Genomic DNA, 25,245 nt, shown 5'->3' on the forward strand with positions numbered 1-25,245 from the left:
CAGCCCAAGGCTGGCCAGTACCCTGAAAGAAGATAGACGGGGAGCAAGTGTTGGGGTTGAAGGAGGAGAAAGGGGAGGCGAGATGCAGGCAGGACAGCATGAGGGGTCCTGGATTCCTTGCCTCCAGCTCTCAGATGGGCCAGAGCCATAGGCACACTCAGTCCCCTGACGCCAGCCTTCCCACAGGGAAGAACTTGAACCTGAGCATGACTCCAGCTGGAGTCAAATCACTCAGGCAGGGCAAGGAGGTCCATACCAGGGCTCTTAGAGGCTGGGGTGGAGGCTGAGGGCTAAACCCCCCTACCAGAGACTTGGCTATGAGATTGAGAACAGCCTCGGGAGTCAGCCCCACCAGACAGCCTGGGGGTGGGGAGCAGGGGGTAAAAACCCTGCCTCATTCATTTCCAGCACCTCGTGATTCCAGCTCTCACCTGCCAGCTTCCCAGCCCAGGTGTGCAGGGTTCAAGGACCTGAAGGGAAACGATTTTACCCAAAGCCCTCCGAGAGCCTACAGACTCTCAATCAGATGGAGACCGGAAGGAGACATGAAAGGGGAAGGACACTTCCTGGAAGAAGATATGATCAGGACTTAAGAAAAAGGAACCCACTTTGAGAAATAGCGTCTGCAGCTTCCCACAGTTCTTGCCGCAGTAGCTGGCGCCCCGTCGGGAGAAGAGGATGTCACATGCAGGTACCCGCTGGTACGCCACCCGCTTGTCTCCCTGCAGCATCCAGATGATGATGTCGGGCAGGCTGTTCTGGGGCTGGAGAGAGGGTAGCGTTCAGAGTCGGGGAGGCCCATGCCCCATGGCCCACCAGCAGCTACCTTCCCTCCCAGCTTCCAGCTCCCCCACTGCCCACCCCCAAGAGCCTCCTTGACCCCCATGGTGGGCTGGGTCCCTCTGTCTTCCACGGCTAGCAGCCCCCAAGCACAGGGCATGAGGCTGCCTCCGTGCACATGAGAAGCCTGCCAAAAATTCACGGAGCTGTGTTCACGTTTTCTGGGAAGAGACACTCCTGCCTGGAGCCCAGAGCTTATCTTCTTAGATCCCCTCCACTGAGCAGAGAGGTGCTCCCAGGGGCGCTGGGACTGGAGGATTTGATTTGACCCAAGAGATGACATCACACTTAAGAAGCTTCTTCACCCCTGAGAGCAAAGCGTGCTCACTGAGGTGGCTCTGGGTCTCTAACAAGGACCACGGCCATGGCTGAGAGCCCCTGGAGGCTCATGGGGCATTTCATTGTTTCACTTACTCCCTGCAGCAAGGACAGGCAGCCCCATTTATCAGGTGAGAAAATTCAAGCCCAAAGAGAGTAGGAGCCAACCAGGTTTTTCTGCCTCCAAATAGCGGTTCCCGACCGCAATACCAGTGTGGTCCCTAGAGCAGCAGCGGCTCCCGGTAATGTGCTAGAAATGCAAATTCTCAGGCTCTACCTGCTCTGACATGCAGGGTCAGACATGGCATGTAACCTGTTTTAATAAACCTTTCAGGGGAGGGGCGCCTGGGTGGCTCAGTGGGTTAAGCCTCTGCCTTCAGCTCAGGTCATGATCTCAATGTCCTGGGATCAAGCCCCGCTTCGGGCTCTCTGCTTGGCAGGGAGCCTGCTTCCCTCTCTCTCTCTGCCTGCTTCTCAGCATACTTGTGATCTCTGTCTGTCAAATAAATAAATAAAATCTTTAAAAAAAATAAATAAACAAACCTTTCAGGGGATTCTGATGCACATTCAAATTTGAGAAAGACGCTCTCTGGGGTCCCTTGCAGTCAGGAGCACCCATTGGACCTTAACCCTTCCCAGTCTGTGCTCAGAGTCCTGGAGCCATCTGGGTCAAGATGATGGAAGGCAGCCTTTGACCAGCCCAAGAGGATGGTCTGTAGCCACTGCATGGGGTCAGCCTGTGGCTGAGCAACAGTATTCTCCCCAGGTAGCTGGCCATATGCCCAAAGGCCTGATCAGGGACAAGTCCAAGGCTGACTCTCAGAGATCAACTTTTTGGGCTGCCTTCCCTTCTGAGCAGCATTCCACCTCCTGCACCCCTCTCTCCTCTTCAACAACTCGCTCCTCCAAAGCCCCTCTTGGGCCCTGCCCTGCCCCCACACTCCTTCTGGAGAGATCCTTCCTCACCACCCCACCGCTTCCATAGGGGGCCACACACCTCTGGTCAGAGTGGGCAGCAGCTGGTCTGCCCATGACACATGAGCAGAACCTTGTCCTTGTTCTGGACAAACTTGTGCAAGGCTTGCTTGCCTTGGGAACTGGGGTAGGGGGTGCATCTGACCTGGGGCAAGGAGGAGGGTGGGCTACAGGTGGGAACAAAAGGCAGCCGCTTCTCTCTGATTAGGTAGGACACAGTTCCTGCAAATACAGCCTCCTGAGGCCTGGGGCTGGGAGGCATCCAGGACAGCAAGAAGTACAGTGTCCCTGGAGAGGTAGGTCTGAGGCCAGGGGCAGACAGATCCTGGTTGGCAGGGAGGAGTTGGGTCGCTGGGGAAGCAGGCCCCAGCACTGGACCCAGAGCCAGGCGCTCCGGGGCTCTGGTCCCAGCTCCGTCTCTGATGTACTGTAGTGACTCTGATTAAACACACGTACCGAGCCCGTGGGGGGCACTGACAGAACACTAACTGCACACCAGGCTCTCAGCGAGGCCCCATAACACCCAGCGTCCAGTTGCATCCCCTCTCCTCCTGCTGCAAATAGGGGACACTAAGTCACCTGTCCAAACTCACCCAGTGACAGAGTCAGGGTCGGATCAGGGTCCAGACAGTCCCCATGCCCCTCCCAGTTCTGATGTCTGCAGGCAGGAAGGAGGACACCTTCCAGGGCCTCCTACCTCCTCAGCCAGGGCACGCAGACGCAGCAGCCAGTCTTCAGCCTGCTCCAGGGCAGCTGGGAGCCCGCTGTGCCCGAGCTTCAGGGCCAGCGCGGCCTCAGTCATCTGGTTCAGGTGTCGGCTGCGCAGCCTATACAGGTACTGGTCTAGGTGGGTGGCAGATGGTATCTCGTGGACATCACCTAGGGGTTGGCTGTGAGGGACAGACAGACAGGATGAGCCCAGCACACACACCCGTGCACAGACAGCCCTCGCCCCACCCCGAACAAACCCCATACCCTCAGCCTGCCTGCCGGGGGCTCCATGAGCCCTAGGTGCTTTCTCCAGCCTGACCCATCTCTCTATGGGACCTGCTCCCTCCTCACCTCCTCCAGGAAGCCTTCCCTAACTACACAGGCTCGCAGGCCTCCTGCTCGGAAGTCCCTCAACCCTCTCTTCAGGAGGCACCTGTCTGGGACTTAGGAGTTCTTTGGCCCGGGTATCCCCTCTGTCCAAACCACCACAAGCCCTCAGAGGGCCCAACAGCTCCCTCTGTGCCCCCTGCATCCTCCTAGAGCAGAGGCCAGAGTGCTAAGTTGCCCTGGGCTGAAATGAACCCGTTCTGTTGCACTCACACGTTCTTCAGGAAGGAAATTTATGGACCCCTGACAAGCCACTGCAGACGCTGTGGGGAGGCCGGCAGCCAGCAATACAGCTGTGCCGACCTGGGGCAGCCCCAGGACACCCCTCTCAGAACCCTCCATTCGGGAAGCCTATGGAGAGGAGGTAGAGGGTACATGTAGCCCCAGAAACCCCACCATAGGCCCCACGTGGGGGTTGGGTTTAAACTCCATCCTGTTCGGAGACACGGGACTCTGACCCACCCTGCCCCCCCCATGGGCTCCCCAGAAGTCCTCCTTCACAGGCTCTAACTCCGGGGTCAGTCAATACACACGCAGGGTCACGTGGAAGAGAAGGGGGGCGTCTGCACTCTCCCTCACCATGCAGGAGCCCTCTAGATGATCCCTGCTGGGGGTGGGGGCTGCTCCACCCCCCGCCCCGCCCCCACTGAGCCCTTGACTCCCAAACAGGACATCAGTCAAACCCGCTCCACCAGCTCTGCCCCCACCACTTGCAGCCCCCCCAGCTCACACTCCCCTCCCCGCAGCGTCTCGACTCCGGCTCCCGGCTGATTTATTTTTCTGCCAATTTCCCCGAGCTATGCAGAACCAATTACCGCCGGAGCGCAGCGGCACCGCCGCCGCCAGATACACCGCTCTGGCAGGCCCTCGGCGCACTACATTTTTCCTGTTATTTTTTTTAATTGAATTTTTAGGGTGGGGGGAGCAGTACGCAAACTCCATCTCGGGAAACTTAAGCCCCGGGGCCTGTCTCAGGTCACGTACTGCACACCCTGTAGTAATATAATATTTACTGCCCCGAGGGTGCCGCGGATGGGGCTGCCCCAGGCCAGGAGAGGGGCGGCCTCCATCCCCAGCCCACTTGATTCGTGGTGGAGGGGCATGCCGCCTGGGTAAAGGGGGGCCTGGGCCCGAGTCCTGGGCTGGGGCCTGCCCGGGAAGGAGGCCTGAGTGGGCCTGAGGGCGGCGGCAGGCAGATCTGGAGTAGGATCTGGAGAGCTGAGCCAACCGGGGTGATTTATGCTCCCAGCCTGGGTCGGGAGCTGGGAGGGATTGCCCTAGACCACCAAAGGGAGATTTTCACGGAGGCCACCAGCCCAGCCAAGACTCCCCCCAAAACAGCCAGGACCCGTGACCACCACCAACGAGATGTCTTGGCCCTTTCCTGCCCCAGGAATGCCCAAGGTAGAGGGGATGAAACAAAAGGGAAACTGGGAAGAGGAGGTCGGATGGCATCATGTCCCTATCCCAAACAGGGACGGTCCCCCTGCCAACCCTGGCTGACTTGGAAATGGTGGGCAGGCCCAGGATGGCTCAGCGCAGGCCGAGAGTGGAGATGGATGGCTTGAAAAGACGCTGCCGACCTCCGCAGTGACACGGGAATCTTTGTTAGGAACGGCTGCCAAGAAGGCACAGTGTCCAGCCTGAAAGGTGAACTGGTCTAGGGGTCATTCCTTTCTTCCTCGTGAACGACAGCTCTGCGGGTCCTGACAGGGCTAGGTCCAGAGTACCCAGAACAGAGAGGCAGACAGGCTAGACCCCTGCCCCCTCGGCAGCCTCAGAGTCAGAAGTACTTCCTGGAGGAAGCAAGTTGGGCCAAGAAAAGCCAAGTGGTGTTCCAGACAAAGGAACAGTACGTGCACAGGAAAAAGGCTCAGAGGCAGGAGGGAGCACACATGGGGTGGCGAGACCTGGACAAGCCAGCCCAGGGGCTCCAAAGGGCTGGAAGGCAGGATGGCTGGGGTCTGTGAGGGAGAGAGGGAGTGCAGACACAGAGGCCTGTCTACCAGGATGAGAGCTGGGACCGCTCCTTAAAGGCAGGGGGAGCCACTGAGGGCTGAAGCCGAGGCCCCAGTTTTGGGAAGACCCCCAAGAAGGAGCTGGAAGCACTGGCTGAGGGGCAGGCAGATGGGTCCGTGGGTCCAAGGGTGAAAGGAGAAGGTTGGGCTGGAGGAACAGAGGGGCACCCTGGCAGGGGGATGGGGGCTAAGAGGGAGAGAAGCCAGGAAAAGAGAGGTGTGGAAGGAAGGACACTGGTTTGGGAGGTGGGACAAGGTCTGGCTGAAGGAATGGAGTGCAGCCAGTGTTTGGCTGTGACCCACTGGCTTGGGGTCCCCATGCCTGGCCGCCTGCTCAGCAGCCCAGAGCAGAGGTGAAGGCAGCCCTCTTGCTGCTGTCCCAGGGCTATCAGTGGCCTCAAGCGGTGCCTGAAGGCAGGTGTCCTGATGTCTGGTATTCCTCCCTGGAGACCCAACTATGCTTCCAAGAAGATGGGAAGCTTTCCTCCCCCACCCTCCTGTCCTGGGACCTACTCCCCCAGGAGGCCCCCAGGCGCTTTCTAGCCCCAGCAGAGTGACTCAAAAGGGACCAGGCTTTAGCAGAAGTGTGTTTAGCTGAATCCTCTGAGAACAGAGCCTTGGGTCTGGACTTGGGTCTCACCTGTCTCTGAGGCTTCAGGCACCTGACCCCTGCCAAGGTCCACATACCATAGGAGTCACAAGCAGTGCCATGGGTAGAACCCACCCTCCATACCCGGGCTGCCAAGTTGGGCCCATGGTCCACCGCAAGTCACTCGGAGCCCCTCCCCACGCTGAGCACACCCCACCATGCCCCTCCAGCCTCACCCTGTCCTCCAACCTCCAGACCACAGATGCTCTCGGGTACTTCCCACCAACACGGCCAGTCCTAAGTGCCTCGTCTTCCCCAAAAGCTCCTCTTTCCCCCAGTGATCTCCCTGAGAATAGCCCTGCTGTCCACCCAGCTGCTCTGGCCAGAGCTGGGAGATCACTCTGCACCTTCCTCGGGCCCCCACATCCAACACACCCGCAAGTCCTGTTCCTCAGAGCGATCCAGCCAGCGGTCTCAGCCACTCACACGGGAATCTGAGTGAATCTGAGCAAGGTAATCTCTCCGCGCCTCAGTTTTCTCCTCTATAAAACATGAATCTCCCCACTTCCTACCTCATAAGGTGCTTGTGATTAGTCCATACGTGTCACGTGCTCGCAAACAGCACCTCCCACAGGAAGTGTCCGTACGAGGCTGTGGTTGTCATGATGCCAGCTAAAGAGTCCACACTGCCTTCTGCCTCCCTTGGCCCCCACCCCTCCCCATGTCCCTGGCCTCGGTGACACCTTTGTCCAGAGTCTCCTCAACACCACCACCAACCCCTCCCTTGCTCTGCAGCCAGGACGAGCACCAGAACCACAGGGATCCCGTGCCCTCCACAAGTCTCCCAGTGCTGAGCTCACCTTAGCGGACCCCAGGCCTATCAATCCCATTTGGGCGTCCTCTTCGCCTGCCAACCACAGAGGTGGCAGGCACTTCAGGCTTTGCACCTCTGCCTGGGCAGTCCCTTTTGCAAAGGCTAGCTCCTTCCACTCCTCCTTCAGAGTTCATGTAGGGAGAGCGACCCCTCCAGGAAGCTCCCCTGAGTTGAATCTGAGTGGAACGCACCTGCTCTGAGCTCCTGCAGCACAAGCCTCTAAACTCGCCAACACACCCAGCTTCCTTGGCTCACTTTTCCATCTGTCACCCCTGGAGAGGCTGAAGCTGCAGGCTTGTCAATAGGCTTTGGGCTCCAGGAAGGTTCGGGGAATACCTAATGACCTGCCCAGAATTCCGCCCCTGAGAGGTGGTAGGATGATAAGCAGAAGGTGGGATGGTAAGATCGAGGGGAGCCTGGAATACACTTTTCCTACATTAACCTTTAACCCCAAAGATAGTAGAAAAGCAACTATGTATCATGAAGTCCATTTCATAGTTGAGAAAACTGAGGTCCAGAGAAGTGAAGCTGCTGGAAGCCACAACGCTGGTTAAAGGGACAAGACCTAAGTCTCCTGACGCTTCTTCCTAATGGTAATTATAGCCAGCATCTATTACATACTTTCTAAAGTGCCAAGCATTTTGCTTCTGTGCTATTAAAAGCAGTTATTCTTAACGTGGGGTTGAAGATGAGGAAAGCAAGGCTCAGAGCAGGTGGGTAGCCTGTCCCAAATCTCCTAGCTTTGGGGGAGATGCTGAGATGCCTCCCCTTCTGCTGGATCTCTGAGCACCCCCACTTTGCATCACCCCCAGAGCCCTCTTTTCCTGAAGTCAACAGAAGGCTAACTGGAAGCCGTGGTCCTCAACGTGGCCTTGGGAAGGAGGGGCGCCGTCAGCCCCACCAGCCAGCTCCTCCTGGAGATTCCATCAGGGAACTAAGAGGTCGGGGATCAGAGACACAATGCTCCCCATTCAGGTGAGCTGGTCCGCCCCAGGCCCACAGCTGCTGCTGCTGCAGGGAGATTTATGACCTGCTCTAAATGTCACCTTTTCAACTCCCCGCGCTGGCTGCACCACCTTTGGACTCAGCGCAGGCTGGACGGCTGGCCAAGCGTGGCTGGGGAGATGTGCCGCCGCTCACCGCCACACACGAGCACTCGCAGGGAAAGGGCCTTGCTGAGCCAGGAGGGAAGGGCGTGTGGGTGCCAGGCACCCCCTACCTGCAGTCTGAGATGAGCTCATCCAACAACTGAGCCAACAGGGAGTCTACGTCCTCGGTGTTGCCCTGCGCCTTCATGGCCAAGTGGACTTGCTCCAGGCCAGCTTCCTGTGGAACAGGCAGGCAAGGGTTGGGACTGTAGTGGCGGGGTGGAGGGTATACAACAGCCTCCCAGCCCCTGGGCCCTGTCGCCGAAATCTGAACCTGACGCCCTGAACTGAGGGAGAGAACAGTGAGAACAGAGAATGCAGAGCCCAGATGCAACAAGCCAGGAGTTGTTTCACCTCGAGAACCTTCCAGGGCTCCCCACACCACACGGATAGGAATTCCCAAGCCTGGGACTCCACTGATAGGCCTGGTCACAAGGACCTGAGCACTGTGTGCAGACTCCCACACAATACCATTGCCTTCTGCTCCTCCCGGGGTCCCTCGAGCCAGTCTGCCATCTCACAGGTGAGGGACCCTCTGAGCCCACACCGGTCCCCACCTGGAACATTCTATCCCTCCCCAATTCCCCAGCCCTAGCACCCTTGATCCTCTCCTGCCTCCAGGAACACTGAGACCACCTCCAATAACACAGAGTTCCCTCTCCAAACGCGTGGCCCAGTCCCTCCCAGGTCACATGTGTCTCCTGCTGGAGCTGGTCAGTGGCAGTCTCCACGGACCTCAGCCCAGAGCTTGGAGACCTCTCACAGAAAACCTGTCAGGTCAAAGGCTTGTTCCTCAGACCCCTCAGGTCCCCTCCCCACCCATCGGCCTCCCTGAGCATATGCCATTCTGAGGACAGGACTTGGAAAGAACACACAGTCGCGGCCCTCAGGGAACATCCTGTGAAAGAATGACCACCCCAAAAGACGGAGTCTGGACTTGCAGAGCAAGGACTCCAAGACCTCCAGGACCTGGGTGCTGGCTGGTCCCCTCCCTATGCAAGAGTGCCAGTCTCAGGAAGGCTGGCCACCATGCCTTCACCCAGGCGGGCATCCCCTCCCTTCCCCTCCGAGAACACCGTCCTTCCCTTCCCCCGCCCCATCGTCCTCGCTGTGCTCACCTCCACAGCCACAGACAAGCCGGAGCTTCAGTAACCCCTTCCCTCCACCACACTGCTCCTGACTCCCAAACCAAGGCCACACCTGCCTCCCCCAGGTTCCCGTGGGCTACGCTCCATGTCAAGCACATGCAGAAACAGCCTAGCCACCCACCCCTCCAGGATCAGCAGCTCCCCACCCTTAGTCTCTCCGCCTCTGTCCACTTAGTTCTCCTCCACTCTCTGGCCGAGCCCCTGGGTCCTCAGCTCTCCGCATCCACAGGAAACCCCCCAGGGAACTCCCAAGTCACCTCCAAAACACAACTTCCTGCTTGACCTCATACACTCCACTTCTCCTGCCTTCCCAACTCCTCAACCACCAAGTCCTTCTAACCCAAGTCCTGCAGCTTTGTCCCCAGGGTCCCCTCCTGCCCCATGCCTTGTCATCACTCCCGGACCACTGCCATGGCACCCTAACAGGGTTCCTGCCTCCCCTCTCCTCGCCGCCTCCACAACGCCCTCCTGCCGCTTCCTGGCCCTCTCCCTCCTCGGAGTGCCCAGGCTTCTTCACTGTGTCCTGGAGTGTCACCTGCCCCTGGACCTGGAGCCTTTGTGCGAGAGTGTGGGTGAGCCTGTGTTTGCCTTTACTAAACTGACTCCTGAAGGCAGGGCAGCTCCTCGTCCAAGTCTCCCTTGTGGCTACAGGCCTCCAGCGCAAACCCTGGCATGTGGCAGGAGGATGCATGGATGCATGCAAGCACGAATGGGTACAAGGCTCCGCCCCACTGCTCCCGCTTGGCTCTTTTCAGCTCCTTCTCTGCACTGTCTCCTACCTCCCTGGGCCCCCTGATCATTCACACTCCCTCTCCTCCCTTCCCGCTAGCAGGACAACATCTCCAAACTGGCAGGCCACGGTCAGGACACAAGGGACCCCAGGCACCCTGAGAGTCTATGCGCATAGCTTTGTGTAAGTTCGTGCACCCCTGGGGGCCTGGTCTATGGACACCCATGGGGGCAGGGTGGGGCACAAGGAGGGTGCAGGTGTGAGGCAGCTTCCACTCACCAGCCGGTCCGCCATCCTGAGCAGCTGGTTCTGAGTCTCAACTCTGTGACTGATGTCCTCCCAGTAGGAAGACAGCACCACCACAGGCTTCACGTTGCCCCACGGCAAGTAGTAGTAGTGGCACCCTGGAAGGACACGACGGGCCTGGTCCTGAGCCAGGAGTGCAGGGGTGGGTGGGAAGGGGACCAAGGCCAGGACTGATTCAGACTCCTGCTCCCTCCCACTAAGAACCCCCAGGACATCCATGAGTGGCCAACATTCCCTAGTGGCCAAACAGGGCACCTGAGCTCCCTTCGTCTGCTGAACAAACAGCTGCCGCTCTCGGAGGGGCTCCTGAGCACACCCAGAGGGATTGCTAGAAGGACCTGGGAAACCCAGCTCTCCAAAATCTCTAGGTGACTCGGGAGAGCCACCGTGAAAATCAGCTACGGCCCTAGGTCAGGAGCAGTGCCGACCACAGCCTGTTTCTGCATGGTTCTGGCAGCAGACAGCCACCTAGATGGGAGCGGGGAGTGCGGAATGGCACAGAGGGGCACAGAGCAGGGAGTCACCCCAAACTGGTTTGCCTGGGCCGGGGCCTGTGGGTGGGCCTCCGGCAGCTAGCTCTGCAGGAGAAGCAGGATGTCGGGCTGGGCCCCCTGCTCTGTGGCCCAGGTCCCAGCCAGGCACACAGCCCCCCACCTCACCGTCAAAGACCGCCCGGCTGTACTGCGTGGTGGAGGCCAGCGGCAGGCACGTCGTGTCAAACTTGTTGCCGTAGTTCCCAATGCTGACCTCAAACTGGATGGCATCATCCACGTCCTGGAGCATGGAGGCCGAGTAGAAGGCGGCAAAGAGGGAGTACTTGCGCCTCCGGAGATACTTCTGGGGGCAGAAAGGGCAGCTGACAGGTCATGGAGGAGGAAGGAAGACACTGGGGTGGGGAGGGGTCACATGTCTGGCAGGCCCTGGCCGTGACTGGCGCCCAGTAAACCCTGGCTGGACGGATGGGTGGTGGATGGTCCAGCTAAGCAGCAGTGCCCAGATTTGGTTACTAACTGAGCAAACTCATTCCAGGCCTGTGTGTTTGGCCATGTTCCTCTAATAAGGTCTGCTCCTCCAAGGTCATGCTGCTCCTTAATCCAAACCAGCAGCCATGGCACCACCCCCGCCCCCCCAACCCCACCCTGGGGGAAGCCTGGTCTCCTGCATCTGCCATTCAAAAGGGGCCGCTGCCCAGAGCTCCCACCCCGTGCCACTCGGGGTCCCCAGCACGCCCTCCAGCTGTGCGGTAGACACAGGCTGCCCTGTGCTGGGGAGGAATGTCCCCTCTGGGCATCGGGCTCACGGCTGAGGACATGGCAGGCTCTCGATCGCACAGCCTGGTCTGAACCAAGAGGACTTTGCCATCCCCTCCACGGAAGGCAGAGAGAAGAGGGTTACACGACCAGGTTGTGGAATGTCGTAAACAGTAGTAACAGCTAACGCTTATTGACCGCTCATCACATAGGGCTTTGAGTCAATGTAATTCTCGCAACGGTCTTAGGAGGTAAGTATACTTATGACCCTTGCTTCGTTGACAAGGAAAGTGCTAGAGTTGGTAAGTGGTGGAGCCAGGATTCAGACCTGCGCTTTCTGGCTAGAGTCTGAAAGATTTACCATCACACAGACTCCATCCAGCTGCCTCCTGGGCACAAGGCTCAGCTCTCCCGCTTTGCTGCTCTGGTATGTTTGAGCCTCAGGGTCCTCATCTGTGAAATGGAGATACTGGACGCAGCCACCTCCCAGCTGCTGGGGGGACGCTGTGACATCAAGGGTCATAGCACAGCCTCTGACACACGGGGAGGGATGAGTAAGTGTCAGCTGCTTCTACATCATTGTTATAAAATGGGCCTCTCGCTCTGTATCAAGCTCTAGGCTTGTAAAATATTCTCCTTTATCTTCTTTGAGCCTCTGAACATTCCTCAGGGACACGGGGTAGCCGTGGTCTTCCTGGCGCGTCACAGCTGAGGCACTGAGGCCCAGAGGGGTAAAGGCACAGACCGTGGGTGGAGCTGAGCCCTCCCCCCACCATGACAGTAGGAGCCAGCCCTGTTTGGCTGCCACTGCCTTCACCCCTTCCCGAGCCACGCCCCTCACCTCCACCCGAAGGATGTCATCAGCAGGGAGGTCCTCCACCTTTTGCTCGCTGTGCTCCACCAGCTTGGTCTCCAGGGAGAGCAGAAGCCGCCCTCGGTAGGCGACGCCTTCTCCCTAAGAGGGGTTGGGTCACCAGGAGCAGGGGGGTTGGAGAGAAGGAGAGGAAGGAAAGGAAAGAAAGGAAAATATGGCCCTGAAGTTGCTCCTCTCCTAGGTGACCAGCAGGGCCCTGGGCTCCCCCCATCACTCTGCAGATAAGGAAACGGAGGCCCAGAGAGTTCAGGGCACGTGACAAGCCACCCAGATGATCAGTACCAGACTCCAGCCCAGCCAGGGGAGAGATGAATGGATGAGCCCTGGGTCCCTCGGGGACGAGGAAAATGAGGGGACAAGAGGGTCAGGCTGGCCCTGAAGGAAAAGCAAAGGGGAGGGAGAAGGAAGAAGCACCCAGGAGGGGGCCAGGCGGAAGGAGGGTTCTCTGAAGTGGGGGCTGTCTGGCCCCAGGTCCTCTCAAGCCCTTGTAGTCTGGACCGGAGCAGACGCTGCCCAGGCTGCAAGGCCCCTCCCTACATGTAGACACGGGGATCTGGGTGTGCGGGGGTGCTGGTGCGCTCACCTTGCCCGTGTTGAGCTCTGCGTAGGGGTCCGGGAAGCCGGTGAACTCCCTGGGGCTGCCGTAGAGGTTGACATAGCAGGGCCCGAAGGTGGGGAGGAAGCCCAGATGGTCGTCCACTGGGTGACACAAGTGGGGGTCAGAGGGGCCAGCTCCGTGGAGCCATCTAGGGCTCAACCCAGCCAGCTTCAGGCCTGAGCCCATCCCTGGCCCTCAGTTCCCTGAACACACATGGATGCAGCACCCACAAGGGCGTGAAGAATCCTGACACTGACCTTTGTCTCCTGTAGGCCCCCAAATCCTCACCACTCTGCCGCAACGTAGAGATGTTTATTACTTTTATTAACTCATTTTACAGATGAGAAAACTGAGGCTCAGGGATGCAAAGGAACACCTCACCACAGAGTGGCATCACCCACAATGCTCTGAGCTCAAAGCCCATGCACGCACTTAGCCAGCATGCAAAGCTGGGCTTCAGGGCCCCCCACTGCCCTGCTCCTCTCAGGCTGCACCCTGTCCTGTGTCCCCACTCCCTTCTGCCCAGGAGTCTGGGGAGGCACAAAAGAGGTTCCAGAGTGACCAGAGAAGCCACCCCCGGGGGAGGGAGGGCAGGGACCTGGTCAGATGTCCCAACCCACAAGGCAGTCCCCTGCCCCACCCCTGGGGCACATGTCCTCCTCACCACCCCCTTGTCATTATGAAGTCGAGACAGATTACCTAACAGTCCGACTCATGCTAGCATTCTCTCTCCCTCCCCACATTATGCAAAGAACCACCTTTCAGGGGAACAGGTTGGAGGAGAGTGAAAAGGCGAATCCCACCAATGAGGAGGGAAATCTTTTCTCTACGTCACTTCCCTCCTTTTCAGAGGCCCTCTGTTGTTATGTCATGATTTTCCAGCCGAAGACCAAGTTTTCCAGGACAGGATTTTACTGAACAGACTCTGAGAACCCTGCAAAGCCAGGGTGTCTCTTCCAGAGGAAGTGGGGGGAGAGGCTGTTCCCAGAATGCCACAAGTGGGAAGTGGACCCACGAGCAGGAATCATCTGGGATGATCCAATCCATAGGAGCAAGGATGCAGCAAGGCAGGCACAGAATAAATGGCCTCAGCAAGGAAATGCTTGAGACCCAGACCTAAGGACAGGAGCTGTGAACCCGAGTCCCCCCTGCATGCCAAGGCCCTGGGCTGATGCGGGGCGGGCAAAGACAGGGCTGGAGAAAGAGATCCTGCCGACCAGAGTGCAGGAGCGTGCCTCCCCACAGAGCTGGCCCCAGTCACCGTCATGGCTCTCCCCCAGGTTCCCAGCACACCCAGGGCTCTGGCAGTTGGGACTGAGGTGGGAGGCCCAGGCTGAGGAAACTAACACGGGCTTTATAATTATGTGTACTAATCATCTCCATTATGATTTACCTTGTGAACTTCAAGAGTTTTCCACTCACCCTGACCTCCTCCTGGTCCCCAAGATGTCTTACCCAGGCCCGCATCCCACCGCTCCCTGCCTAAGAGAGTGGACTCATTTGAGCCCGAGCTGGAGCCCAGCAGGTTCAGGAAAGGGCTGGGAAGCAGGGCAGTGAGGACAGGGAGGGGAATTGTCTTTAAAGCATTCCAAGCAATTTTCATATTCAACCTCCTTTGAGAGGTAAAAGCCAAAGGTAAGCTCACAGACCAGTGGTGGTAAATCTCAGCCCCACCTCAGGCAAATCAGAAACGTCCCAGCAACCAGCACCCTCTCCCCTCCAGCTACAACCCCAAAGCCCACCCCTTTGCCATCCCCAGGGGGGAAGCACATACGGTCCATGGTTGGAGAAGGCTTGACCACACCTGCAGGTTCCTCTGAAGCGTAAAGAAATGGAAAAGGGGTTAGGATGGACATGACTGAGAGGAGGACTGGTTACGTGAAGAGGCGGGTGGATGGAGAGCGGGCAGACAGACAGATGGAAAGACAGACAGCTCCCGTGTGGGAAACAAATGTGGCCCGAGGCCCCAGATGTGAATTCATCATAAAGTTATCACAGTGCCACCTCCCACAACCCCTCCATCCCCCCTACCCCACCCCCAGCCAGACACAGCCCTTAACGCCAAGGTGAGCCCTGAGGTCCCTCCCCACCACTGTCTGCCTACGTATGTACGTGCTCTGCTTGCCAATTGAAAATGAAAATGGAACCTGAAACTTGACTCACTACATTCGAGTAATAACACTAAAAAGAAACTGCTTTTTTTCTATATTATAGCCAATAAGTGAGGGAAACAAAGTACAGACACAAAGAAAGGGTGGGGGAAACTTGAACAGTCCCCAGGCACACCCAGCACTCCACCCAACAAGCAGGTTGACGCTTGCGACCAAGGTCACGGTGCAATGGCGTTTCAAGGTACAACATCTCCATCTAGTGGCCACTTTCAAGATTGCCACTGAGGGCACCATGTTGCATTTTCACAACAGCAGGCACTGGGATCAGGCTTCAGGCACCTGCCACTTCAAGGGAAGCACAGTGCCAGACACTGCCCATTAGCTGAAGGTTCTACACACTTGGATGTGTCCCTGAATGCTGGTAAGGGATGTCTAGAAATGAGGAAGCAAGGAAGGAGAAGCAAGAAATGAGAGAAGCAAGGAAGGACATGCTCTAGCAAACTTCTGGGCTCTGGGAATCTGTCTCTCACTTCTAAGCAGATCTAAGACACCCCACAGGGGGTGGGCACCCTTCAGTCTCCTGATTTCAGTGGTCCTCTCTGATTTCAGCCTCTTCCTGCATTCTGACCCTCCCTGTTTCCTCCTCCAACTAGCTGAGTGTAACCAGGTCTGGGGCCTTGACCCAGCCTGTGGAGACAGCTGGTGAAATCTTTGATTATTTTCATTCATTGGTCATCTTTACCTATTTGTCTCCTCCCCCAAAATTCACCTATGACTATTTTCCCATAGCCCCACGACTGTAGTTAAGAGCCAAGAGTTGAGCAAAATGCCATGAAGGAAGACTGAGTAGAGACACAGAGAAAAAGAGGGGAGGCGGGAGAGAAGGGGAACATGGAAGTACAGATACAAGGTCAGGGCTGCCCCACTGGTGCAGAAGACATCAGAAGGGCAAGACCTGGCTACAGGGGGCCCAGGCCTTGCGACCCAGCCCCACAGCTCTCTGCAGCCAGGCCTCCGAAAGGAATGCCGGCTAGCAGAAGTCAGAGCTGCAGAAGCCATAATTCATGGTCATTTTCATATCCACAGGAATAGGTTTTCATCAGTGAGGGAGCCAGGCCCCTGGTCATAGGGGAGCTTTCAGCCATAGCGAGAGGACCAGCACGGCACAGCTGCAACGCCGAGGAGAGCAGCAGCCGGGGCCCACCGGAAGGAAACAGATTCCATTTTAAGCTCCTTCCCAATGATTACAAACAGACCTGGCCAGTTATCTCAGGCTAATGAGGCCAAGGTCACAGCTCTGACCACCACGTGCTTCTTGCAAAGGAGAACTTGGCTTCACATCCACATACCAACTCTGAATTCTGGCGGTTAACTGGTAGGCCAGCCTAGACATATGTCCCCCAACCCTGCCAGCCATCTGACCAAAACATACCTTTGGGGTCCAGGACAAATGAGTAGGTGGCTGCCAACCGGCCTATTTCCCAGGGGCACCTTTCATGAATCCCTTCATTCCTTCACTCACTGCTTCGCTCATTCGACAAACCTAATCAGGCCCAGTGTTGGGCACGGGGTAAGACATGCCTCTGCTGACAACTTTGACCAACAATTCCTAATTTGGGGGCAGGGCCACAGGTCTCCAGGGTCCTGAGGATCATCCCAGGCTCTCTCCTCTGTGTCTGCAGACGGCTCATAAAGTCAAGGGCAAAGCGGCTGGTTTCACACAAAGCCACCATTCAGTCCTCCGCCAAAACCCAAGTGTCCTGCTGGGTTTTCTCCAAGCCCAGAGAACCAGGGCTGTTGAAGCCCCAGAACACGGAGGACTAGTCTCGGTTTTGTGGCCTGAGCCATCAAGCCCAATTCTCTTACCTGGGGGAGTCAGAGAAGACCAGAAGCAGGCCACCCTGGCCTTGTGGGCCACATGTCACAGCCCTGCAGCGTCCATGGACACCCACGTCTCCTCCTGGAGAAGCCGAGGCCACTTCCTGCTGCCAGCCCTGCCTGCTCCCTCTCCCAGCACATCTCTCATGCCCACAGCTGGGCAGCCTGACACCAGCGGGAGCCAGACCGGAGGAGAGGCCGAGAACAGCTGGGAAATCATCATCTGAGCTCCAAAGACCAAAACAAAAAACACCTAAAACAAAAAACTTTGGTTTTCTTAGAAAAAACTATAGGCTACAAGTGCCATCTTTGCAGTATGATTTCCATAGGTATAAAGTTCGAATCTGTGTCGTTTCATGGGTCTCATGTGCCTGTTACGTTTTGAAAGAACCACAGCTTCTAAGGAAATCACTCCTTTTTCGAAAACAAAATTTTTACTAACTGCTTCGGAGCACAGGGTCCAAGGAATACTTAAGTGTGCCCAGGCAAACTTGTGGGCAGACGTGCTTAAGAGGCTACTATTCGGTCCTGTCCTCACTGGAAAGAAAAACAAACATGAAAACAAAAACTCCTGGTCGGGCCAAATATTCTGGTGAACGAGGAGGTGGAGGGATAAAGAGAAACAACTGGTTTTTACAGTTTGGTCGAGCTGGGGCGTAGGGGGTGTGAGAAAACAGTGTTGTGCATTGACCAGGTGGGCTGGATCCCTCTCGTGTGAAGCAAAAAGACGAACAACTGAAAGGAAAGTCATAGTGACACGTCCTGAGGTGCCCTCGGGACACATGGGAGAAGCTAGGCAGGGAGCAAGGCAAACGCTAACTAGTGTCTCAGAAAGAGACGCGCCTCTGAAGGAAGGGACTCCAGAAGCATCATGAAACACGGCTCCATTTTGGGCAGTAAATTACACGCTTGTATTGTTTCAGAAATCAAGCTACTTAATAACACATTTAACCCTGATTCGCCATAGTTGCAGGAAGATTCTCCTTTATTCTGAAAACAATCGATGGGAGAGGAGGAACCCACCTTCAAAGGCCTCCCTCTTTGCCCATGACCTGAGCGCCATCTAGTGGCCAAATAAACATCTTCCTCACATTCCCATTAAAACCTTCACAGTGACCCTGAAAAAGATCCAGGCCAACATCACCAACAGAAATGAAGACTGATGGGAGACAGGAATCTAAATTCTCCCTCCAGCAGCTGGTGGCAGGCACAGCCGTAGCCTCTTGAAACAGTAGCCATCGGAGAAGAGTCAGAAGGTCATTTTGTGCTTCTACCAGAACAGTCTGGCCCTGGATTCTAAGGGTGGGGGATAGCACCAATGGGAAAACTGGAGAAGATTCCTTCCATACCAGGAGTTTTGATCTGCAAGGGGTCCAGAATGCCCTATCTCCCATCCCATCCTCATGACGCACTGCCCTCCACATCAAATTTTCCTATCTATCCATCCAAAATAGCCATTCTCACAAATGATCTGAGCAGCGCCAGAGACGGGAAACTGCATCCTTCCTGGGATGACTGTTCCCATTTGAGAGGGGGAGGGTCAGGGGCAGGAGGGGCTTTCCCAGCAGGGCCCTGTGGAAGGCAATTTTTGTGTATTTTGCCAATTAAAAGTATCAACGATGAAGTTAGAATGGCAGAGAGCAGCTAGATATTAAAGCTGTATGAGGACGCCTGGAATTCCACTGCCCGATTCTGTATTTTCAGGTGTGTTTGAATTTTCTATAATTAAAAGGTGGGCAGGGGGGTTCATGTTTCAGAGAACCTAGAAAAAGGGATTGTTCAACTTCAGGAGCACTAGGTGGAATCTTCCAGAAACTGGGCACATTCGCTCATGCTCCAGGTATAGATTTGTCAAGATGGATGGACAGAGAACAATGCACCCATCTGTAGAAAGACACCAACACTGACCAGGACTTGCTAGAGAGTAAATTAAGGAGAAAGGAAGATTCACAGAGCACCAGTCAAGATGGCGAAACAGCATCTGTAAGATTCCAGAGAACATTTACCCGAAAGTCTCGGGAAATGATTTGGAATTCTCAACAGAGTGCAAGAAGATGTCGCTTTTATGGAACAAAGTAAAACTTCTGGGAGAGAACAGACCAAAAAGAAAATGGAAATATCAAAGGAATGACAAAGGGAAAAGAAGGCGGGACAAGAAACTAAAAATGCAATGGCCAATTTTAAACCACATGGAAAGCAGTCAGGAGAACTGGTACAGGGGGAAAAAATCAGATTAGTGATGCAGAAAGCCAATAATAATGATACTACACAGCAAACGTTACTTTACTTTAGGGTTTCATGTATACCAGACACTCTAAGAATGTTACATTTATAATCTCACTGGATCTTTACAACAACCTTATGAGGCCAGGACTAGTGAAAGAGGAGTGACTCACTCAGCTACAAAGAAACAGAATTGGGACCCAAGCTGCCTGGTCCAGAGCTCCTGCTCTGATCCCTACCCCACCCTGCCTTTATTCCCACGTTAGAATAAATTATTCTAACTCAACTCAAAGAATTCAGCATGTCTCAGACAAGATTCAATGAAAAGAGTCCTGCCCCTGGATACATCAAAGTAATTTAACCATAAGAAAAAACATGCATTTCTACAAGCAGCATCTAGTTAGATAAAAGTAGACCACCTACAAAAAAATTAAAATCTGCTCTTGGAAAGTGCACCTACATAAATTCAAAAGACTAAATATTTAAATGTAAAAAAAAAAATAAATAAAAAGGGAGTTCAATATAACCTTGGGGTTTGCTGAAGGCCAAAAGCGTGATCTATGAGGCAGAAACCAAATAAGTCCAAGACGTTAATTAGAAAGTCTTAAAAAGAAACAACAAAATAAGTTGAAGAGAGTTAGAGATGAGAGTAAAAAGATAAGAGAATAGAAATTAGAAAATAAAAAATCAAAAACTGAAGAAAAAATATTAGAACTGATAAATCAATCCAAATTCTTTGGAAAGTCCAACAAAGAGTGTGTGTGTGTGTGTGTGTGTGTGTGTGTGTGTGTCCGTGTGCACGTGCACGCGCATGCACACACACGCATGTGATGGGGCTAGGAGGGGGGAAGCTTGTAACAAGGTTAATCAAGAAAAAAGAAAGAAAACTCAAACACATATCATTAAAAATAAGAAAGGGGACAATACCACTGGTAGAAAGAATTGTTTAAATTATAAAAGAGGGCTCTCTACAAAAAATATGCAAATAAATTAGAGGACCTCAGCATAGTGAATACACTTCTAGGAAGATATAAATTATCAAAATTGACTATCATAAAAGTAACAAACTAAAAATAACAGTGATCACAGGAGAAACTGAAAAGTTTTTAAAGAGCTAGTGCTATACCAACTCAAAAAGGGCACCCAGCCCATCTGGTTTTATGGGTGAATTCTTTCAAACCCTCAAAAGACTATATTTTTATGTTATATAAACTGGTCCAGATGTTAGAAAAGACTTTAAGTCTTTCCAATTAATTTCACAGAGCCAGCATTACCCAGATACCAAAACCTAAGAAACAGCAAGCAGACATACCAATTAAAGGTAACAGAAAATCAAGAAACAGGCCCAAGAACACATTTAGGAATTTAGCAGGGGATAAAGGTGGCATTTCTAAATATAAGCAAAAGATTATTCAATATACACTGTTGGTATTACCAAAGAACAATTGTGGAAAAAAGTAATGTTATATCCTTGCCTTATTGGCTAAGGAAAAGGTTAACAGATTTGGCTACATAAAAATTATAAATTTCCATGCATCAAGTCCTACTAAATGGTAAAATAAAACAGACAAGAATTATTTACCACTTATATGACAGGCAGATAGTTAATATCCATACATATACAGAACACTTACAAAATAATGAGAAAAAGACAAACATACCATCAGAAATATGGACAAGACAATGAACAGGCAATTTATAATAGAATAAATATAAAGTTTATAAATATATATAATATGTAAATATAAATTAATTATTAAAATATGTTTAAATTTGTGTTCATCAACTTTATTGGCTACTGATGAAATGAAAATTAAGACAACAATGAAATTCACCCATCAAATTAACAAAGTTCTTTTTTAATATTATTTTACCCTGTGTTGGTAAAGGTACAGCAAAAGAAGCTTATGTGAGTGACCAAAGTGGACATTAGTCCAGTCTTTTCGAAGTGATTTACAAATCACTTTAAAATGTACAAATACTTTGGTACAGCAATTCCACTTCTAGGTATTCATTCAAAAAAATCACAACTTGTATAAAGATTCAGCTACAAAAATATTCAATAAAATTTAGTTCTTTTTAATGTAGAAAAATTAGAAAGCACCTGAGTATTCATCATTAACTAGTGAATGTGGACTATGGTATACCCACACAACAGAACATGTGTATTCATTTAAAATGATATTGTAAAAGAATATTTAATAACATGAATACAACATCTCTGTTGTATTGCCAAGTGGCAAAAAGCAATTTTCAAAACAATTGTTTCAAAATATGTTTTATTGCACATACATGTGTATGTGTACATATACATACATACACACGAAAAACCCCCAGAATATTAATAATTAGCTCTTGTCTGGGGGGTAAGCAGATGAGGAATTTTATGGGTAAGTTTCATATTCTTCTTCATTATCTTCAAAATTTTACTAAATGATCATGGCCTACTTTTTAACTGGCCAATAAAAGCTATTTCAATATAGAAGCTGCTGGAGCACAGTTGGCCATCCTAGAACCTGGCACGGGGCACAGCTCCAGCCACCGAAGTTAACTGTGGGACTGAATGATCCTCTCTGTACCAGTCAGCGGGGTATCCCACCAGCCAAGGTGTACAGAATCCCAAATAGCCGTAAGCCCATTCAAATTGGCCACAGTCCTTCTTTATGGAAAATGGGCTGCGAAGGCCTTATAATTAATATTCCCTTTTCTGCACTCTCAAAACTAGAGCTACAAGACAGGTAGGGGTGAGTCAGGGGAGAGTGCAGGGGACCAGAGGACAGAACAAAGAAGGGGAACTTACCTTCTATTTCTCCTCCAGGGGCAGAGATTTTCGACATACTCAGGTAGGTGGTGGCCACGATGTCATTGTGGGTGAGGCGGTCCCTAGAATAGGGGCAAAGGGGACCTGAGCACAGTGGGGCGGCTGCAGGCCACAGCCCACTCTGGGAGGAGAGGGCCCTGGTTATACATCTTTAGGGGTGCCTGTCTTCACACTGGGTATGTTACTGAGGCCTGGTAATCCTAGGGAAGAAGAGACTGGAAAGAAAGCACTGCCCAAGACTCCTCTGGAGGGAACTAGTCCATCTGGCCGACCACAGCATCCCAGCAGCCAGCCAACACTGGGCTGCCAGCCTGAATGTCTGGGGAGACATCTGCAGGTTGAAAGGAAAGAGGCCAGAGGCAGGAGCCAGGGCGAGGGAGCAGGAAGCTGCTCAGAGAGCCAGACCCCCAGACCCATGGAGAGCCAAGTTCCAGAACCTCAAGAAATACCCAGACCAGGAGAAAACCGGGCGACAGGGAAGAAACTGTCTCCAAGGCCACAGTCTTAAATGAGCTTACATTAGTTATTCCACAATTACACCTTATATCTGACTTTGTGTGGACAAAACAATTTTAACCTCTTTTATCTCAAAGGTCTCTCTCAGGAACCTGGAGGAATGGCTATTTTTATTCCCCTTTCCATTCCACAGATGAGCAAGTTGAGGCTCAGAAATGGAAGGTCCTAGCCCACAGTCAACCTGGAGGAGGGGCAGAGCCAGAACTGAAACCCAGATGTCCTGACTCCTGGTCCAGTTCTCCTGCTATGGCCCATGCTGCTCCAGTCTACAATAGGGGCGCCTGTCCCTGTCCAGCTTCCCAGGAGGAAGACTTCTCCCCTCCCCAACCAGCATAGGAGACTGTGCGTAGCAGTTTGAGCAGACTAGCTATCATTGATAAGCCCATTAGCTAACAATATCCATGCAGCCTCTTCCTCTATGTTCCACACCTGCCCCCTTGACAATAATATACAGAATAGCTGGCATTTATTGAGCACCAACTGAAAGCCCAGCGGTATGCTAACATCGTCACATGAATTAGCTCTAACTCCCCCTTGGCCTATGAGGCAGGCACTACCATTAGCCCCAATTTCGAACGACAAGACAGAGGTTGCCAAGATGGCAAAACCAGGGTTTGAGCCAGATATGCCTGACACGGGAACCAGAGCTTTGATTGCAGCCGCCCACTGCTTCCTGTCGGGCTAGAGCAAGAATTCTCAATCCAGTGATTTCAACCCTGAGGGACATCTGGCAATGTCTGGAGACAGTTTGGGAGCTGGGCGTTGGGGGGAAGCAGTAGAGAGAAGCCACCATTGCTACTAAACATCCTACAATGCACAGGACAGTCTCCCCCAGCAAAGAATTTTCTGGCCCAAAATGTCATAGTGTTAAGTTGAGAAACACCAGGCTGGGCCAGACCCATCTTCTTCCTTGAAATTTCCCTGGGTCTGTCTTCCTCCTGTGAGTACCCTGGTCACAGGCCTGCTTCCGGCGACAACACACCCAAGCCCTGTTGGAAAGACACACTTGGGAAAGATGTCTTTATTTTCCTCTTAAATCTGATACCCATTAGATGCCTGATCTCTGCCGCTCCCTCCCTTCCTCTCTGAACTTCCCGGGGCGGTGATTAATCTGATTTAAAGTGTTTCATCCGGGCAGGGACTAACTAGAAGAGTGCATGCATTGTCAGCAGAGATCTTCAACCATTTTCCTGATGAATGATGTTAATAAGCTCTGGAAAGTAAAAATTTCCTTAAACACTCGACAGTAAGCTCATCAACGCCAGCTGAGTGGCAGCTGATGGCTTCGGGAAACTGCCTTCACAACCCACCCCTGGAAAAGAGCGGCACTGGGAGGGGAATGGGACTTCTCACCTCTCGTCTTATCTGAACCTGGTGAGAAAGGCAAGAAAATGGGAGGAGAGAGATTCTGTTTTCATGGGGGTGGAAGTAGCTTTTTGAGTTTCTGTTCTTTAACAAAAAAATCAAATATTAAAGAACTGAAGGGAAGATTAAGTTACAGGGAAAAGGCCATGTGGACCACATCGTATTTCCAGGATTCAGGTAATAACAAAAGTTTATCTGCGTTTTCGGGAGGCGGGAGGGTGGGGGGAGGAGCACTTTTCTGGGTAGGAACTTGCAGCAGCAGAACGGTTTTTTGGCCAAGAGTTGGGCTTTGGGGCTTGGGGTTGCTTTTGGAAAATACAGCAAGTCTGAAAATAGACTCACAATAAAAATGCCACTTCAACCCAAACCAGAGATGCAACCACCAGATTCCATAATGTGTTTGGATCGTACAGTGTGCTGATGCCTCTGACAGAGCTCACACCGCCCGGGGCAAGGCCCAGCCGCCACACACACACACACACACACACACGCACGCACACACACACACAATACCGCACCCACGTGCACGAGCGCATGCGCACCCAGGTGTCCACGCGCGCAGACCCGCAGACACGCCGACAGCCATCGGCCCCCATCACGTGGCGCGCTCAGGTGCACGCATGCACCGTGGGCAGAGAGGCCGAGGTGGGTCAGGGGATGGAGAGCTCAGCTCTCCCCCCCGACCGCTGGCCCACGGAACATACCTGCGGTCAGGGCCCTAGAGGCCTCTCCCTCCCGGCCCTCCTGGCTGCTGCTTTCCTCTTTAATTCCCACAAGCTGTTTTCTCTCGGCCTGGGGAACTGGCGCACACTTTAATGGCTCTGTGGCCTGGGGGTTTTCCCTGGTCTCTCATTACCCTCCTGGCTGGGGGTGCCATGGCCAGAGACCAAAGGAGAACACGCTGGGAACCGCACGGCCAAGACTTTTTGGGGGCAGAGAAAGGACAACTCTCTTTATGGAAAGCCTGATGTATGGAAAGCCCTAGAGCTCATGCGTGGGAGCCCTAACAGCCCTCCAGGTGTGAGAGAGATCACACACCTTAACGCAGTGGGAAGCGGACAGCCCAGGGGTGAAGAACACAGGCTTTGGGAGCAGCCGGCTTGGGTTCGATCCCGGCCTCAGCTGCTTCCCAGTTGTCCCCTCACATAGATCACTCACTCATCTATAAAGTAGCCAGGAGTCAAGCTGTCACGCATGTGAAACACTTGCTGGGCTCGGGGCCTGGCACACAGTAGTTGCTCAGCAAGTGTTACAGCACTTTTCTAAGATGTCCATGTGGCTCTTGCCCTCACCTCTTCCAAGTCTGCAGAGGCCCCAAACCATTTCATGCTAGCAACCCGTGGGAGCGGGGAGGGGGTCACAGCCCAGCCTCCCAGAAGCTCTGTTCTTTCCAGCTTCCTTGGCTTTGCTTATGATCCTCTCCTCACTGGAGTGCCCTCACCCTGGACTTATCAAAACCCCACCTCCTCCAGGAAGCCTTCCTGGCACCCCCTGCCCTAAGGTATCTCAGGTACTAGCTGGCTGCCCTCCTGTGCCTTGGAGCCTAGCTGTTGAGTAAGCTTCCC

General features: G+C 53.5%; 1 protein-coding gene across 24 annotated transcripts in view; it reads right to left on the minus strand.

The window, feature by feature from the left end:
- Positions 1–25,245, minus strand: part of DYSF (dysferlin) — a 203,405-nt gene that overhangs the window by 107,585 nt on the left and 70,575 nt on the right. For 15 of the 24 annotated variants that reach the window (XM_045978655.1, XM_045978677.1, XM_045978671.1 and 12 more), the window contains 9 exons: positions 21,779–21,861; positions 14,541–14,582; positions 12,752–12,867; positions 12,136–12,249; positions 10,704–10,881; positions 10,018–10,142; positions 7,932–8,038; positions 2,831–3,023; positions 609–764 (listed from right to left, as the gene is read on the minus strand). In XM_045978655.1, the coding sequence (XP_045834611.1) occupies positions 609–764; positions 2,831–3,023; positions 7,932–8,038; positions 10,018–10,142; positions 10,704–10,881; positions 12,136–12,249; positions 12,752–12,867; positions 14,541–14,582; positions 21,779–21,861 (1,114 nt within the window). The remainder of the gene's footprint in view (positions 1–608; positions 765–2,830; positions 3,024–7,931; positions 8,039–10,017; positions 10,143–10,703; positions 10,882–12,135; positions 12,250–12,751; positions 12,868–14,540; positions 14,583–21,778; positions 21,862–25,245) is intronic. The other 9 variants (XM_045978680.1, XM_045978675.1, XM_045978673.1 and 6 more) reach the window with 1 other exon arrangement.

The sequence above is a fragment of the Meles meles genome, chromosome 15 (genome assembly GCF_922984935.1).
Source record: "Meles meles chromosome 15, mMelMel3.1 paternal haplotype, whole genome shotgun sequence".
Classification (NCBI taxonomy): Eukaryota; Metazoa; Chordata; class Mammalia; order Carnivora; family Mustelidae; genus Meles; species Meles meles.